Below are 15,151 nucleotides of genomic sequence, written 5' to 3' on the forward strand. Positions count from 1 at the left end.
TTGTAACATTTTTTAGGACTCTTCACCTGTTGGGAAATCTCATGAAAGCTATAAAGTTTCTTCTCAGAAAAATGTACGTAGACCCCAAATTTTGTAGAGTTTCCACAGGTTCCCCAGATAGCTTCCAAAACCTGTACATGGGCTAAGAACCTTTGCCTACTCTTTTCTGAGAGAGCTGCTGAGAATAGTAAAGACAAATAAGGTCGTTTTGCACGTAGAATTTAAATATATAAGCAAATTTCGTTGCATTGATAGCTCTTTCACAAGCATAAAGCTTCTGTAATAAACTTCCAGCTTTTATTTGAGAGGCAGATTTCTAAAAGTGTAAATAAAGTCAAATACGGATTACATCCCCAGCTTTGCGTTCCTACGGCTACTGTTGTATGAGCAGAAATCTCGTTTTCAAAGCAGAACAAAATGTCGTTCTACGTGCCAAATGCCACACACACGTCTCCTTCTTATCGGTATCCAGACCACACCAGCCAGGACTTTTGCCCTTTCCCTTCTGTTTGCCCTACCCCCATTCGAATAAAAGCAGACAGTTCCAACCTCAGAGCCAAGAATCCCAGAAAAGGATTGTGGGTATTGTAGTCCTCTGCACACGCGCACCAGAGGAAGGTTAAGGCGATTTACGGAGGTTGCAGGACGATCTTTGTTTAGGATAGTTAAGGTCAATGCTTCTTGCTACCCTAAGCAAGACCATAAAATAATGTTGACCAAGATAGAGCCAGAAAATGTACCTCGAACTCCAAGTTCCAGTGTACTTTGCGCTACCAAACAAGGGATTGTTCCTATTGCGCCTGCGCACTGCTCAGCCGGTAACTCGCTTTGGACACGCAGCAGTCTCCGGCCAGTACCCCGCCACTGTCGCTGCGAAGGTGCAGGCGAAAAATGTGGGTTTTTGGTTATGGGTCCCTGATCTGGAAGGTGGATTTCCCATATCAGGACAAGCTGGTCGGATGCATCACAGGCTACAGCAGGCGCTTCTGGCAAGGCAGTACAGACCACCGTGGAGTGCCCGGCAAGGTGAGCCGCTAGCCAGTGCCCTACGCTTACTGTCCCCAGAGCGCTGTTCCCCACCACTGGCCCATCTCTGCGGGACCCACACCCCAAAGCTTCCGAGAACCAAGTATGTCGGTCAGGGGTAATGCTATTACATATGTGCATCTTCCTCAGCTACCTGACTTTCACCTTTCCAAAACCTACGGTACTCCTTCCGAATCCTATTGAGACTCGGGTGGTTAGTTTCTAGAGCAGGCAAGAAATGTGGGCACAAGCACACAAGCTCGCACAGGGCTGACGTGCTGGCAGGGGGCCGCCTGCCTTGGCAACCTCTGCAGCATTTAAAAAAAAAAAAACGGCGGGAAGATTACTCTGAGTCACCATGGAGTTGAAATACTAAAATCAACTTGCAGATTCAGCTTTCTGGCAATTAAATTTGTTGCCATTTCTGCATTTTGGCAGACTTTCATTGGTTTGAATTTAAATGTGTATGTTATTTCTCGTTTTTTGTTTTTTTTTAATATCTTTCCAAAGATTTATTTTATGACACTTACGGTCAGAGAACTAGTTTCCAAAATTACCTCAGGTTATCAAGAAGCTTACTTTAATCACTCTGGTCGTCAAGTACTGTACTAGCAGAGTTAAATGAGTTCCCTATTTGTTACTTAACACAGTATCCATTACTATATCCAGCATTATTTTTTCTCAATAGTTCTTCTCTAGATTATAAATGTGAAATATAAATTCTTGGATCCATTTTAAAGTCAGTCACCCAAAGACACTCATCTCAATATATTTGTACAGAAAATCATTTGGAACTTACTGCTTATGGAAGTCAACCTTGTACTAGGTGCAAAACAAATAATCCATAAGTAACTTAGTTTGGGGTAACTAACAACTTGGATAACTCAAACACTTGTTTTAATTAACCTCCTAACTTTTGGAAGAGTTTAACATTTTTTTATAGCTTATATATTGTCTAAAATACTCTGAAAGTTGTATGAGTTCAATTACTGTTTTTTAAAAAGAAATTAATATTGGCCCCAAAATGCAATATCTAAAATGCTAGAAATCAGTTGTAGAAAGAGATTAGGGTTAATTCCAAACAAATATCTGCAGTCTGGAAAGAGGAAGAGAGAAAGGCCATGCAGTAGTTTGCACCTGCTCATAAAAAGAGGCATAGGGTTAAAATCACAAAAAGAACCTGAGTTAGAATCTATTCTATCTCAGCTAGAGTTGGTTAATTAAGAAGTCGGCTTTAAGGTAAACAGATGAATTGAAAAAAGGGGAGTGACTAAAAGCAAACGCACATTTATAGGCCAACAGAAACTTCATGGCCAAAGAATCTCTAAGAATGTTATAAAACAATATTTAAGACTTTAAGGAACTAAGTTAAATGAAATGCCTTTTGAGTTGTCAGTTATGAACACTTCAAATTGCCGTTCTGAAGAGAAAAGCCTTAGCCCCGCCTCCAGTTTTAATGATATTTTTAAAATTTTATTTATTTATTTTTAGAGAGAGGGGAAGAGAGGGAGAAAGAGAGGAAGATAAACATCAATCTGTTGCCTCTAGAATGAGCCCAAGCGGGGACCAGATTCGCAACTAAGGCATGTGGCCTGAAACTGACCCTTCACTTTGCAAGACAGTGCCCAAACAACTGAGCCACATTGGTCAGGGCTTAATGGCCAAGTATTAAATATTTATGAATAAGGTTATAATAGAGTATTTTACTACTCTGGTTTCAACCAAAATACATAAGTGTGTTACAGAGTACATTGAGATGTGTACACTGTGAGAACACACAGATAAGAAATGGTCAAGGCAATATAACATGGCTCTTTAACAGAGGGGAGCCATAAAAGCCAATCTCTCTCTTTACTTAAATTTACTAAAAGATAAGGCAGGAAAGTTGGGTGGGGGCCTGCAGTACTTTTTAACTGTAATAGTTGTACACCTACTTTTATTTAAACAATCCACCATAGCAAATTAAAATCTATGTACAGTACTAAGCATTTTCTAAGTATAGTATTCTATTTTTTTAAAAATTTACTTAACATTTTTCATTATAATGGATCACCAGCCTTAGGTAAATATTAACTGTCTGACAAACAAGAATACAAAAGCCTACAGAAACATCCTGCAAATTAAAAGAATGACAGGTGCTATAGAGGACTATGTTTTTTACAGCAATGTATGTCCTACTAAGTTAGTCATTATTACATATGAAATGTAACATTATTAAACAAATGTTAAACTTATTTCCACATACTGCAATGTGATATTTGTGGGGAAAATACTGAACCTACTTGCTTTATTAATTTATGCTTGCTTTCTTTGTTAAACTTTAATTTTTTACTAAATTAAACAAGCATCTCATTTACATATAACAAACTGGCAATTTCTCATCAAATTAAAGATTTATTTAAATGTGAAAACTTTTTTACATCAGAGAGAATATAAATGTCAATTTCAAAAAAGGAAACAGTTTAACACGAGATAATCATGAACATTTACTAAATCTCTAACTTCTCTAGATCAGCAACATTACTTGTTACCCAATGAAAGCACCCATCATGACTCATATGTCACAACATCCTCCAATTCCATGCAACTGGAAAGACCCCTCCTTCGGTTTCAGTCCCCTCAAATAAGCACTTAAGTGCATTTACAAATTTACATCATTTCTCAGTAACATATATTGACAAAGAACTTAAGTTTTAGAAAATATTTCCTAGTAAATATATCAGTATTGCCAGCAGTCCATGTCTTTCATCCATAAGCAGTCCACAGGGATCCATTAATTTTTCCCTTAAAATGACTCCCTACATAATACTCTTGTTTTCTGTTTCAACGGCCACCACCTCAGTCCAAGACTTTACTACCCCTCCTCCTCCTTTCAACAATTACTACTGAGCAATAACATATAAGACGGGGACACCAGTGCAAAGAGCAATACTCTGTAAGTATAATACTATAAAGGAAATTAATAAAAGGAACAATGAGAGTTCAGGAGAAGAAGCTACTGTTGCATTGTCTGGGGAGTCAGCCAAGCCTTTATGGAGAAAGTGGCAGGAGGATATCACAGAAACATGAAAGAAGAAAGGGCATTCCACACTGGGCACTGGTACATCCAAAGATACGTTTGTAAAAGTTATAAATATTTCAGGACAGCTTTAGGAGAAAAGTGGTAAGAAATAATGTTTGTGGTTAAGTCATGCTAAGGAATCTTTATTTTACTGTGTAGAATATAACCCTGAAAAATTCAAAGCACAGGAGTGGCCCAATTTTTGCACTGCAAAGTTATTCTAGGCCCAAGTAGAGAACAGACTGAAGGGAAGTAAAACTAGAAACAAGCAGTGAGATTCCTAAGAAAACCACTGAAGGATGAAGAGGAACCAGGTGTATAAGATAATCAGAAGACAGCTATCAAGAATTGGCGACTTAGCTGGATGTAAAGGGAAGTAAGGAAAGGTGCAATACCGAACTTGCCACCTGGACCACTAACATTTCTAACTGAGAACCTACCTCCTCCCCACTCTACTCTGCAGACTATACACCTTACCACAATGACCTTCCCCTAACACTTCTTATATCATGCCAGTCACCTCCTACTCAAGTTCTAGAGTAGTTACTTATTTCCTATTTCTCCCAATTTCAGCAGCTCCTTATTTACCACTGTCCCCTAATTTCAGCTCCACTCTTTGGCTTTTCAAAGCTGACCTCCAATTATCTTTCTGAATCATCTTCCCTACATGGGGAACCCTTTGCTAAAGTCAGACACTTGGCCTGGAATAATTCTGCCTCTAGGACCTCACTCCTGAATCACGGTGCCTTTTTGCCAGAATTTTATGTTCCATTCTGACCACTCAAGACTCAGAAATCTTAATGCACTTAATAAATACCATACATCTTAGCTCTTAAGTATTCTCTACCTACTTCACATAACAACTTCTTATTCCAGAATTCCAGTATAAGCTCTTGGTGTAAGAATCAAGGTTTTATTTTCTCTACAACACAAAGTATGTATTCAATAAATGGCTAATTCACTGAGAAATTGAAAGAATTATGGCAATACCTACACAACCCAACCCACACCACTACATGTATTCCCGTAGCATTATCTTAAGTGGAAAACAAATCAAATCTAAATGCCCAACAACACAAGAATGTTTATACTTCACAGATTATAGAGTATTACACAACTATTAAAGTGTACAAGAAGACTAACAGGAAAACAAATAAAATCCAAAAATCCCATATATTATAAATCATCTATATGAGTAGACAAAGATTAGAAGGAAACAGCAATAAGGATGACACTGATAATCTTAAAGATTTAGGCTATGTGCCAGACAACGGGTATCAAGTAAGTAAAACTGTGGTTTACCGCTTAACATTCTCACTAACGATGTTACTGTGTCAGTAGATACATAACCTTTGGCACCATGTGGGAATTATACAAGTCAGAAGCTCTTAAGAGTGTGACCTGGCAATGTGTTTATCAAGCCCTCCAAATAATTCTATCTTGAGTTTAAGAACCACTTCCCTATAAAAAGCACCTTGGAATGCCATGTTTTGTTCCCTAATAAACTTTGTATCACAGTTTTCCTAAGAGGAAAAAATGACCAAAATTTTCATTTGTAACTGCTTCTGCCTTTCTTTTCAGATGAGCCTTAGTCACAGGTGTGCTTTTAATATATACATTTCAAGTCAATATAATATATACCTAATAGATACAAGTGAAGGGAATGACTTAGAAAGGCCAAGATAGTTTGGATTAAGTAGATTTGTTTTACTTAATTCACTTTAAAAGTTATCATAAAACATAAGAACTTTTAGTATGAGAAAATGAAGTTAAAATATTCCCTGTCAATAATAAATTGCTAAATATCTGGTTAGTTGATGAACTTTGATTCTGAAAAAAAATTTTTTTTTTTTTTTACTTTTTTTAAAACAGCCTGGAAGAGTTGTGACTCTTGTTGAAGATCCTGGGGTATGGTATAATTTTTTTATAAACTTTAATCATATAAGTTGTTGAGATGTTTCTCAGTTTTAAGGATAAATGAAATTGTATGAAGTCATTACAGATTATTTAAACTGCACTAGATCTAGAATTCCTTCCTGTACTCACCTGTTGGAAAAAGTTGGAGTGCAGAACAACAAAAGAAAACCAAATGGCATGTAGTCTCATTTATTTTTCTTAGTGAGTTAACTGACTGAGAATTTTGTGGTCCTCTTTGACAGGAATGGATCCAACCCAACTACCACTAAGAATCAAATGAAACCCTTAAAAGTTCTCCACACATTTGGTAGGAGTCTAATACTTTAAGCAAAAATCTCAGGCAGGAAAGATTACCTTCTTTATTGTCTAAATTTATCAATAGCACAACAGATTTATTAACAGGTTTGAAGTACTAGGAAACTCATTTACTCGATTGTCCTCTGTTTCTTAAATATTTTCAGTCATTTAATTGAGATATAGATTCAGAGTTTTATACTGTGAAGTTAAAGATTTAACTTTGGAAATGACTTGGATATACAAAAATCAGTAGCTAGCAAAAGTAGATGATTAATGGTAAAATTATGAAATGCTTTCATAATTTACATTAAGAAAAGCATCTATAAAATGACTTTAAAGCAGTAACTATAAATCTTAATTAAAAAGTTAATAAATGGCACTTTCTACAGAATGTTAATTCATTCAAGAAGATGATTTAGCAACATAAAGTTTAATAAATAAAGGTTTTCAGGAAACTAGAAAATCTATTACAAACTGTAACTGTCTTCTATCACAGGTATTTTTAATTTTTTAATTATATTTGATTGATTATGCTATTACAGTTGTCCCAATTTTTCTCCCTTTGCCCCCCTCAACCTAGCACCCCCTACTCCCTCAGGCAATCCCCACACCATTGTTCATGTACTTGGGTCATGTGTATAAGTTCTTTGGCTACTCAATTTCCTATACTGTATTATACATCCCCACGGCTATTCTGTGACTATATTTATACTTCTTAATCCCCTCACCTCTTCACTCATTCCCCCATAACCCCCTCCATCTGGCAACCATCAAAACACTGTCCGCATGATTCTGTCTCTGTTCTTGTTTGCTTAGTTTGTTTTTTGGATTCAATTGTTGATAGATACTGCCTTTTTTATTATTCATAATTTTGATCTTTTTCTTAAATAAGTCCCTTTAACATTTCATATAATAATGATTTGGTGATGATGAACTGCTTTAGTTTTTTCTTGTCTGTAAAACTCTTTTAACTGCCCTTCAATTCTAAATGATGGCTTTGCTGTGTAGAGCAATCTTGGCTGTAGGTCCCTGTTTTTCATGACTCTGAATATTTCTTGCCAATCCCGTCTAGCCTACAACGTTTCTTTTGAGAAATCAGCTGACCATCTTATGGGAACTCTCCTGTAGGTAACTGCCTTCTTTTTGTTGCTTTTAAGATTCTCTCTTTATCTTTAACCTTTGGCATTTTAATTATGATGCACCTTGGAGTGGTCCTTTTTTGTTCCATCTTTTTGGACTCTCTGCGCTTCCTGAACTTGCATGTCTGTTTCCTTCACCAAATTAAGGAAGATTTCTTTCATTATTTTTACAAGTAGATTTCCAATTTCTTGCTCTTTCTCTTCTCTTTCTGGCACCCCTATAATGCAAATGTTGGAAATCTTGAAGTTGTCCCAAAGGCTGCTTACACTATCCTCATTTTTCTAGATTCTTTTTTCTTCTTGTTGTTCTGATTGGTTGTTTTTTGCTTACTTATGTTCCAAGTCATTGATTTCATTCTTGGCTTCCTTCACTCTGTTGTTCTTTATTTCACTTAGTGTATCCTTCATTTCTTCCTTGTCTTTTTTATTTTGTTGCCATACTCAATGAGTTCTTTGAACATCCTGATTACCACTGTTTTGAACTGTATCTGATAGATTGCTTATCTCCATTTTGTTTAGTTTTTTTCTGAAGTTTTGATGTGTTCTTTCATTTCGGCCATGTTTATTTGTCTCCTCATTTTGGCAGCCTCCCTGTGTTTGTTTCTATGTATTAGGTAGAGCCGCTATGACTCCCTGTCTTGGTAGCATGGCCTAATGTAGCAGGTATCCTGTAGGGTCCAGTGGTACAGCCTCCCCTATCTCCCAAGCTGGGTACTCGAGGTGCACCCTTTGTGTAGTCAGAGTACACCCTCCTCTTGTTATTCAGACTTGATTGCTGTTGGCAGGTCAATGGGAGAGAATTACCCAGGCCAGTCAGCTCCAAGGACTGGCTGTGACCACTGACTACCAACCCTCACCCTCCGTGGATGGAGGGATGGGGGGCGGGGGGTTCAGAAAAGGGACAATGGCCTCTATCCACCTTCCTGTCTGATGGTGCTCAGATGTAATCTGTAGCTGTCCACTGGGTGCACAAGCTCGGGGGTTTTCCAAGTGGTGCAGATCAAGGTCATCCCCCACCTGTGTTCTGCCTGGGGCCACCCTGCCTGAGCTATAAAGCAATCTGAGATGGCTGCTACTTGTGCTGGGCTTGGAGATTCCCAGGCAAAGCCAAGCTGTGAAACTAGGATGGCTGCTGCTAGTCAGTGCCTAGGGCCACTTAGCAAGAGGTACAGGGGCTGCAGGCTCACTAAAGCTAGCTGTTGTTTGTTTGATACGACCTTGGAGATTGTAAAGCATGAGCCAAGACCAGCCATTCATATGTTACTATTAACAGCTTGGATGGGCCTGTAAATTGGGTGGGACAAGAGTCTCCAGGGTGGGGCAAACAGTGTTAGCCATGTTGATGGAGATTCAGATATGGCACCCACCTGTCAGCTCTGTGGCTATGTGGGGACTGGGGGTCAGAAAAGGGACAATGACCTCTGCCCACCTTTCTGTGAGAAACTGTCTCCCAGCTCCCACCTTGATGGCAGACACTTCAGTTCCTCCCTGTATGGCACTGGTGCCTTACAAGTTGCTACCCCATTGCTGGAGCTCAGAAGGAATAAGTCTGATAAGTCTGTGTGTGGGTTCTTTAAGGGCACTGGAACTCTGGGCTGGGGTCCTGGTGTGAGTCTAGGATTCCTTGCTTCAAAGATATTCCTCCCTAATTTTCATATACCACACACATGGATGTGGGACCAGCCCGTTCTGCATCTCCACCCTGCTACCTGTCTGGATGGATGTGATTTCTTTAATTCCATAGTTGTGAGACTTCCATTCAACTAGATTTCTGATAGTTCTGAGTGATAGTTGTTCTATGTTTTATTGTAATTCTGATGTGGTTGTACAAGAGGTGAGCCATGTTGACCTATGCTGCCATCTTCATTCTGCCAGCTTTTCATCTTTCCACAGATTTTTTTTAATTTTATATATATTTTTTATTTTTTCATTGTTTTTCTATTATAGTTGTCCTATTTTTCCCCCATTGCTCCCCCCCACCCAGCACACCCCTTCTCCCAGTCAATCCCCACCCCATTGTCCATGTCCATGGGTCATTTATACATGTTCTTTAACTAGACCCTTCCCCTACTTACCCCTTTCTCTCCCTCCCCCTCCCCCTGATAACTGTTGTTCTGTTCCTTGTTCAGTTTTGTTCATTTGTTTGTGTTGTTTATTAGTCTCCTGTATCAGGTGATATCATATGGTATTTGTCTTTCATTGCTTGGCTTATTTCGCTAAGCATAATTCTCTCCAGTTCCATCCATGTTGTTGCAAATGGCAGGAGTTCCTTCTTTCTTTCTGCTACATAGTACTCCATTGTGTAAATGTACCACAGCTTTTTGATCCACTCATCTACAGATGTGCACTTAGGCTGTTTCCAGCACTTGGCTATTGTAAACAGCGCTGCTATGAACATAGGGGTGCATAGGTTCTTTTGAATTGGTGTTTCAAGATCCTTCAGGTATAATTCCAGCAGTGGAATCACTGGATCAAAGGCTTCATGAGGAAATTACATAATGTTTTCCACAGTGGCTGCACCAGTCTGCATTCCCACCAACAGTGCACTAGAGTTCCTGTTTCTCCACATCCTCGCCAGCACTTGTTGTTTATTGATTTGTTCATGATGGCCATTCTGACTGGTGTAAAGTAGTATCTAATTGTGGTTTTTATTTGCATCTCTCTGATGGCTAGTAATGTTGAGCATTCTTTCATGTGTCTATGGACCCTCTGTATATCCTCCTTGGAGAAGTGTTTGTTCACACAGATATTTTATTAATACTAAAAAAAATTATTTTCAGCTAAAGTACATTATTTTTACTGACACTTGGGCTCTCTTGACAAAAAGAGGTTGTCATGTAGTATTCTTGATGGAATAATTTACAAAGGATATTTGAAAGTTTAGGCAGTGGAAAGATGAACAAATAAAATGGAATGGCTATGGCCTTAAGTAGTTGATTACTACAAAGTTTTTAAAATATAGAACCCTTTCTGCAAAAAAAGGTAACACCTAATATGTAAAAGGACAAGTGATGCTCAGCTCCTAGCTGAAGAAAAGAGATTGGGGTGTCCAACCCTCCAGGCCAGGACCCCAACACTCATATCCAGACAGCCTTCATGGTAGACTCCAGGTTGGCTATAACACTTCATGCAGCAGTTTGGAAACTACTGCCCTATACCATTATGTGAAATGCTTATGGATTTGAAGCTTTAGAACTATAGTTTAATGACAAATGAAGACCTGTTTTTTCATTTCAGTCTCATTAGACAAAAGACATACTTTCAAAAATTTAAACAAAGATAAATATCCTGGAGTGCAAGGAAATAATTTTTTCAGGTTGAAGAATTTAAAATGATTTCCTTTATTGTTTAGTATGTACCTCTTCAAAGCACTAAGTAAAGAAAATCGCATTATCTAAGAATATACAACATATTTTCTTTTTTTTTTTATACAACATATTTTCCTAGATCACAACATACTTTCACCTGCTTTAGCCTTATAAATACTAAATAATATGCTCTTTTCATTTTTCAATAGGGTTGTGTATGGGGTGTTGCTTACAAACTGCCAGTAGGAAAGGAAGAAGAAGTAAAAGCATACCTTGACTTCAGAGAGAAAGGAGGCTACAGAACTACAACAGTCATTTTTTACCCAAAAGATCCCACTACAAAACCATTCAGTGTGTTGCTATATATCGGAACATGTGATAATCCTAATTATCTTGGTCCTGCACCTCTGGAAGACATTGCTGAACAAATTTTTAATGCAGCTGGTCCAAGTGGAAGAAATACAGAATATCTTTTTGAACTTGCAAGTTCTCTTAGGAATCTTGTGCCAGAAGATGCAGACGAACATCTTTTCTCTTTGGAAAAATTAGTAAAAGAACGTTTAGAAGGAAAACAGAACCTCAACTGCTGATAAAAGACCTAATCATTGACTTTTCCAAAGACGCAGAACTTTTAGCCTTCAGAAAATAGTTTCACTGTACAATGACAATATGATTTGGAAATGTATTTACTTGGAAGATCTCATTTAATTTTAGTGTTTTAGTCATGGTATCACAATTTGTAGTTTAATTTCAAGTGTCCTGAAACACATACGTATTCAAAATATTAGGGTATAGTTAAAGAAAAAAATTCAAGTTTTAATAATATGATTTCCTAACTATATGATACTGAACATTTGCTCGTAAGGAGTTCTTAAAAAAAAAAAAAATACAATGGAAGACTTAGCTCACAGCTTGTTTTTTTAATCAGAGTAAAAATAATATTCATATCACAATACTATTTTGAAGTTATAGAGAATTATAGCAAAAGTTCAGTACATATAATAAGGTATATATTCAATATATTCCTGTGAAATAATTATGTAACCATGGCCTAAAATACACAAGCTTAAAATAATGTGTAATTAGAAATACATAGTAATATAGGTAAGATTTCAGTCTTGATTATGAATTTCTTTGTTTAGGTATTAGATAATACCCTTTCCAATTTAAGCCAAAAAAAATCAGCATTTTTAATATAAAAACTTCCTTGGAATTAAAATGCACTGTGCCTCTCCTTTTTTGAATAAATGCATTTTACTACATGGAAAAAACTCATTCAACTAAAAAAGCACAAATTACATAATATAAATCCACTAACAATGTAGACTGTCATTCACTTTGTATTAATCTTATACTGAATTTTTTTAAAAGGTGGGTATTCTGATATTACAAATTAACAAACATATAAAATGAAGGTTTTGTGTTTGAAACGGTTTTTAGAATATAAATTTTTTTAAGAAATGACATTACCTGATCATTTGCTAGACCATTTGCTATATAGCTTTTGCCCCCCGCATCTTGTCACCTAAACAAAGGTATCCACTGAATAGTGTTGATGATGCCACTCAAGCAGCAACTATCCATATACATTATTAATTCATGTAGAATTAGCTTTGATTCAATGTAGAATTACCTTTGATTCAAACTAACCAGATTTATTTCTCAAAAGGATATAGTCTCTCTCAAAATTGTTCCATATGACAAGAATTTCAGTACCACATAAATCTAATATAAAATTTCTTCAAACCCAGGCATGACTGAATACAGAATAAAAATAAAGATGTCCTACATAGTAGGAACAGTAGTCCTCTTCATGTTCTCCTATTTATTAACACCTTACTGCATAATTTACTCAGCTACATAGGCTTTTTAAATATTTTCCAACATTTTCAATGTTAGTTTTCCAGAACACATTTCATCTGTCCTCTGCAACAAGAAAGGTACTAACATTCATTAATGAATTTCATAAGGATATATGAGGCACTTTATATATGGAAGCGTTTAGTTTTGCATGCGGTTGCACATCTAATAAGTGGCAGAAATCCAGGTTTCTCTGACTCAAGCACAAGATCTTTCTGTAATATATTTTAAAAACCACCTGAACTTAACTATCTTCACTATCCTGCATCTTCAGGAGGTATAAATGTTTAATATTTTGTATAATGAAATAGTACATAAATTGTTACATAAAGATGTTAGAGTTAACTGTGATGGCTATTTCCTCAAACATAATGGGCCTATCCAAAATTCACATGCTGTAGCTCACAATCACACAGGTGAATTCAAAGATTTAGTCTTTTTTACAAACAAACCTAAGTCCAAAGGAGTTTATGACTCCCCAGTGATTCTTCTACCATTTAATATGTATTTTAACAAAATATCAGGGGAAAGGGATTACTTTGTGATCCCCCTGTGTATGTGTTTGTAGCTTTCAGTTTTCAGACAAGAAAATATGTGAACATACATGTGGTATACCGTCAACATTTATAAGGAGGCCCTGTTCCAAAAGGCCTAGGAACAGTGATATTTATTTTCACTGAGATGGGGACAAACATGGCTAAAATGGAGAAGTTAAACAGTACTGAATTAGAGAGAAGCTAAGGTCTCAAGTCTCCAAAACAGAATCATAACAAAGGTACCAAGTTATCTAGAGCTTACTTTTGTTAGCAAAACTTGTCTCTTTGCTGCCCTTGGAACTCACTTTCAAAATATTTTCTCTCATTGTTACCCAATACACACAGAACTCAGGCTCTCAGTTCTCAGAATGTTGGGTTGGGCAAAAAGACAGTTACATTTTTTTTTTCATACGATGGCTCTAATAGTGCTTAGTTGTCATTAACTTCATTCGAAACAATTTTGTTGGATTGTGACAGCTGTCCTATCAGCATGCATTTTTTTAAAAGTTATCAGAATTGGTAAATTTTTGTGCAACCATTTTAATATTGAAGATGGAAGAAGATATGCAACGTTTTCGGCATATTGTGCTTTATTATTCCAAGAAAGGTAAAAATGCAAGTAATACACCAAAACGAAAAAAAGATTTGTGCAACATAATGGAGAAGGTGCTATGGCTGCTCTAATGTGTCAAAAGTGGTTTGCCAATTTTCTTAGTACTGTTATCCTGGCGAAATAATTCTTTGCTGTGGGGCTGTCTTATGCATTGGAAGATGTTTAGAAGCACCCCTGGCCTCTACCCACCAGAAGCCAACAGTGGGAGACAGCCGACATACTCAAAATATCCAAATCAGTCAAGTTATTGGTGAAAATGAAAAATATGTCTTCTATTTTATGGAAAAAATGTAACTGACTTTTAGGCCAACCCAGTACAAATAGTTAGGTGTTATGTGTGAGGAATTCAAGTATGTGTGCAAACCCTACATTGAGAAAAGGCACTTGTAATATAAATCTCTAATGAAGAGAGGGAGAAGGAAGGAAAGAAACATATAAACTTGTTCCACCCATTCATGCATTCATTGGTTGATTCTTGTAGGTGCCATGACCAGATTTAACCAGCAACCTTGGGGATCCCGATGACGATCTAACCAACTGAGCCACCCAACAAGGGCAACAAGGGCATCTGTTATAAAATATGAGGACGGGAATCCAAAACTTTTTGTCTTTTTTGAATGCAGGCAGACGTGATTCATAACCTCACATTCACCTGGCCCTGAGGCTCACATAAGGAAGTTTAGCTTCTCTGATAAAAGAATTCTTCACTTCATCTATGAGATGAAGGAGCCCCACATGGGGTAAAAATGCGGGGACAATGATACCTAGCTGCCCTCCCCACGAGGTGAGGCTCCATCCATGCCAACCTCAGAGAATTACAGTATTCTTAACACTGCGATAGGTTTCCTCAGCTCAGGCATCCCCTGACCCAGGGCTGCAGACACTGAGCAAACTGCGCGCATTAGTTCGTAGGTGCTAAGTGCAGAGATCACCACCACACACCGCAGAAGAGGCGGAGAGATGCTTCTGGCCGGAAAGATGAAGCTCGCGGAAGCTAGATGCAGAGAGAGGGAAAAAGAAAAGCAACAAAAGGAAAGAGCCCTCAGGAGCATTATCACTTCTCACTTACTGCCACTTCGCATTTTCTCGTCTAAAGACCAGCACCTGCCCCACTCACATTCTTTCTTCCCGCTCTAGTGCGCGTCAAACTGCTGCCCACCCGCTGGAGAGCTGCGCGGGAGGCGGGAGGGCGCGGCCACCGCCTCCCGGACTCACCGGCTCTTTGTGCCCCCACTTCTCTGCCGAAAAGACTGGTTGGTCCGAGGCCCGGTCAAAAGGAATCCCCTCCCAGGAGGCAGCGACGTCCGATTTCCCCGCCGAACTGCGGTTGCGGGAAACAAGCAAAGCCCAGCTGCTATCGCGGCTTCCGTAGGCGGACGGCTCAGCGGCCCCGG

General features: G+C 37.9%; 2 protein-coding genes across 4 annotated transcripts in view; one reads left to right on the plus strand and one right to left on the minus strand.

The window, feature by feature from the left end:
- LOC150005966 (putative G protein-coupled receptor 75) overlaps positions 1 to 15,151 on the minus strand; it is a 147,274-nt gene that overhangs the window by 81,493 nt on the left and 50,630 nt on the right. The window contains exon 1 of one of the 3 annotated variants that reach the window (XM_090281288.1): positions 14,973 to 15,137. The exons of 1 other annotated variant lie outside the window; for it this stretch is intronic. The gene's annotated coding sequence lies outside the window, so the exon portion shown is untranslated. Of the gene's footprint in view, positions 1 to 14,972; positions 15,138 to 15,151 lie in introns of those variants that run through there. One more of the 3 variants, XM_090281287.1, reaches the window with a different exon arrangement.
- On the plus strand, positions 779 to 11,645 carry CHAC2 (ChaC glutathione specific gamma-glutamylcyclotransferase 2). The gene is made up of 3 exons (XM_090280253.1): positions 779 to 1,026; positions 5,960 to 5,995; positions 10,958 to 11,645. The coding sequence occupies exons 1-3, from the start codon at positions 892 to 894 to the stop codon at positions 11,336 to 11,338; spliced, it is 552 nt and encodes a 183-aa protein (XP_090136379.1). The 5' UTR covers positions 779 to 891; the 3' UTR covers positions 11,339 to 11,645.

This window comes from Furipterus horrens, unplaced genomic scaffold (assembly GCF_987537825.1).
Source record: "Furipterus horrens unplaced genomic scaffold, mFurHor1.1.pri manual_scaffold_6, whole genome shotgun sequence".
NCBI classification, from domain to species: Eukaryota; Metazoa; Chordata; class Mammalia; order Chiroptera; family Furipteridae; genus Furipterus; species Furipterus horrens.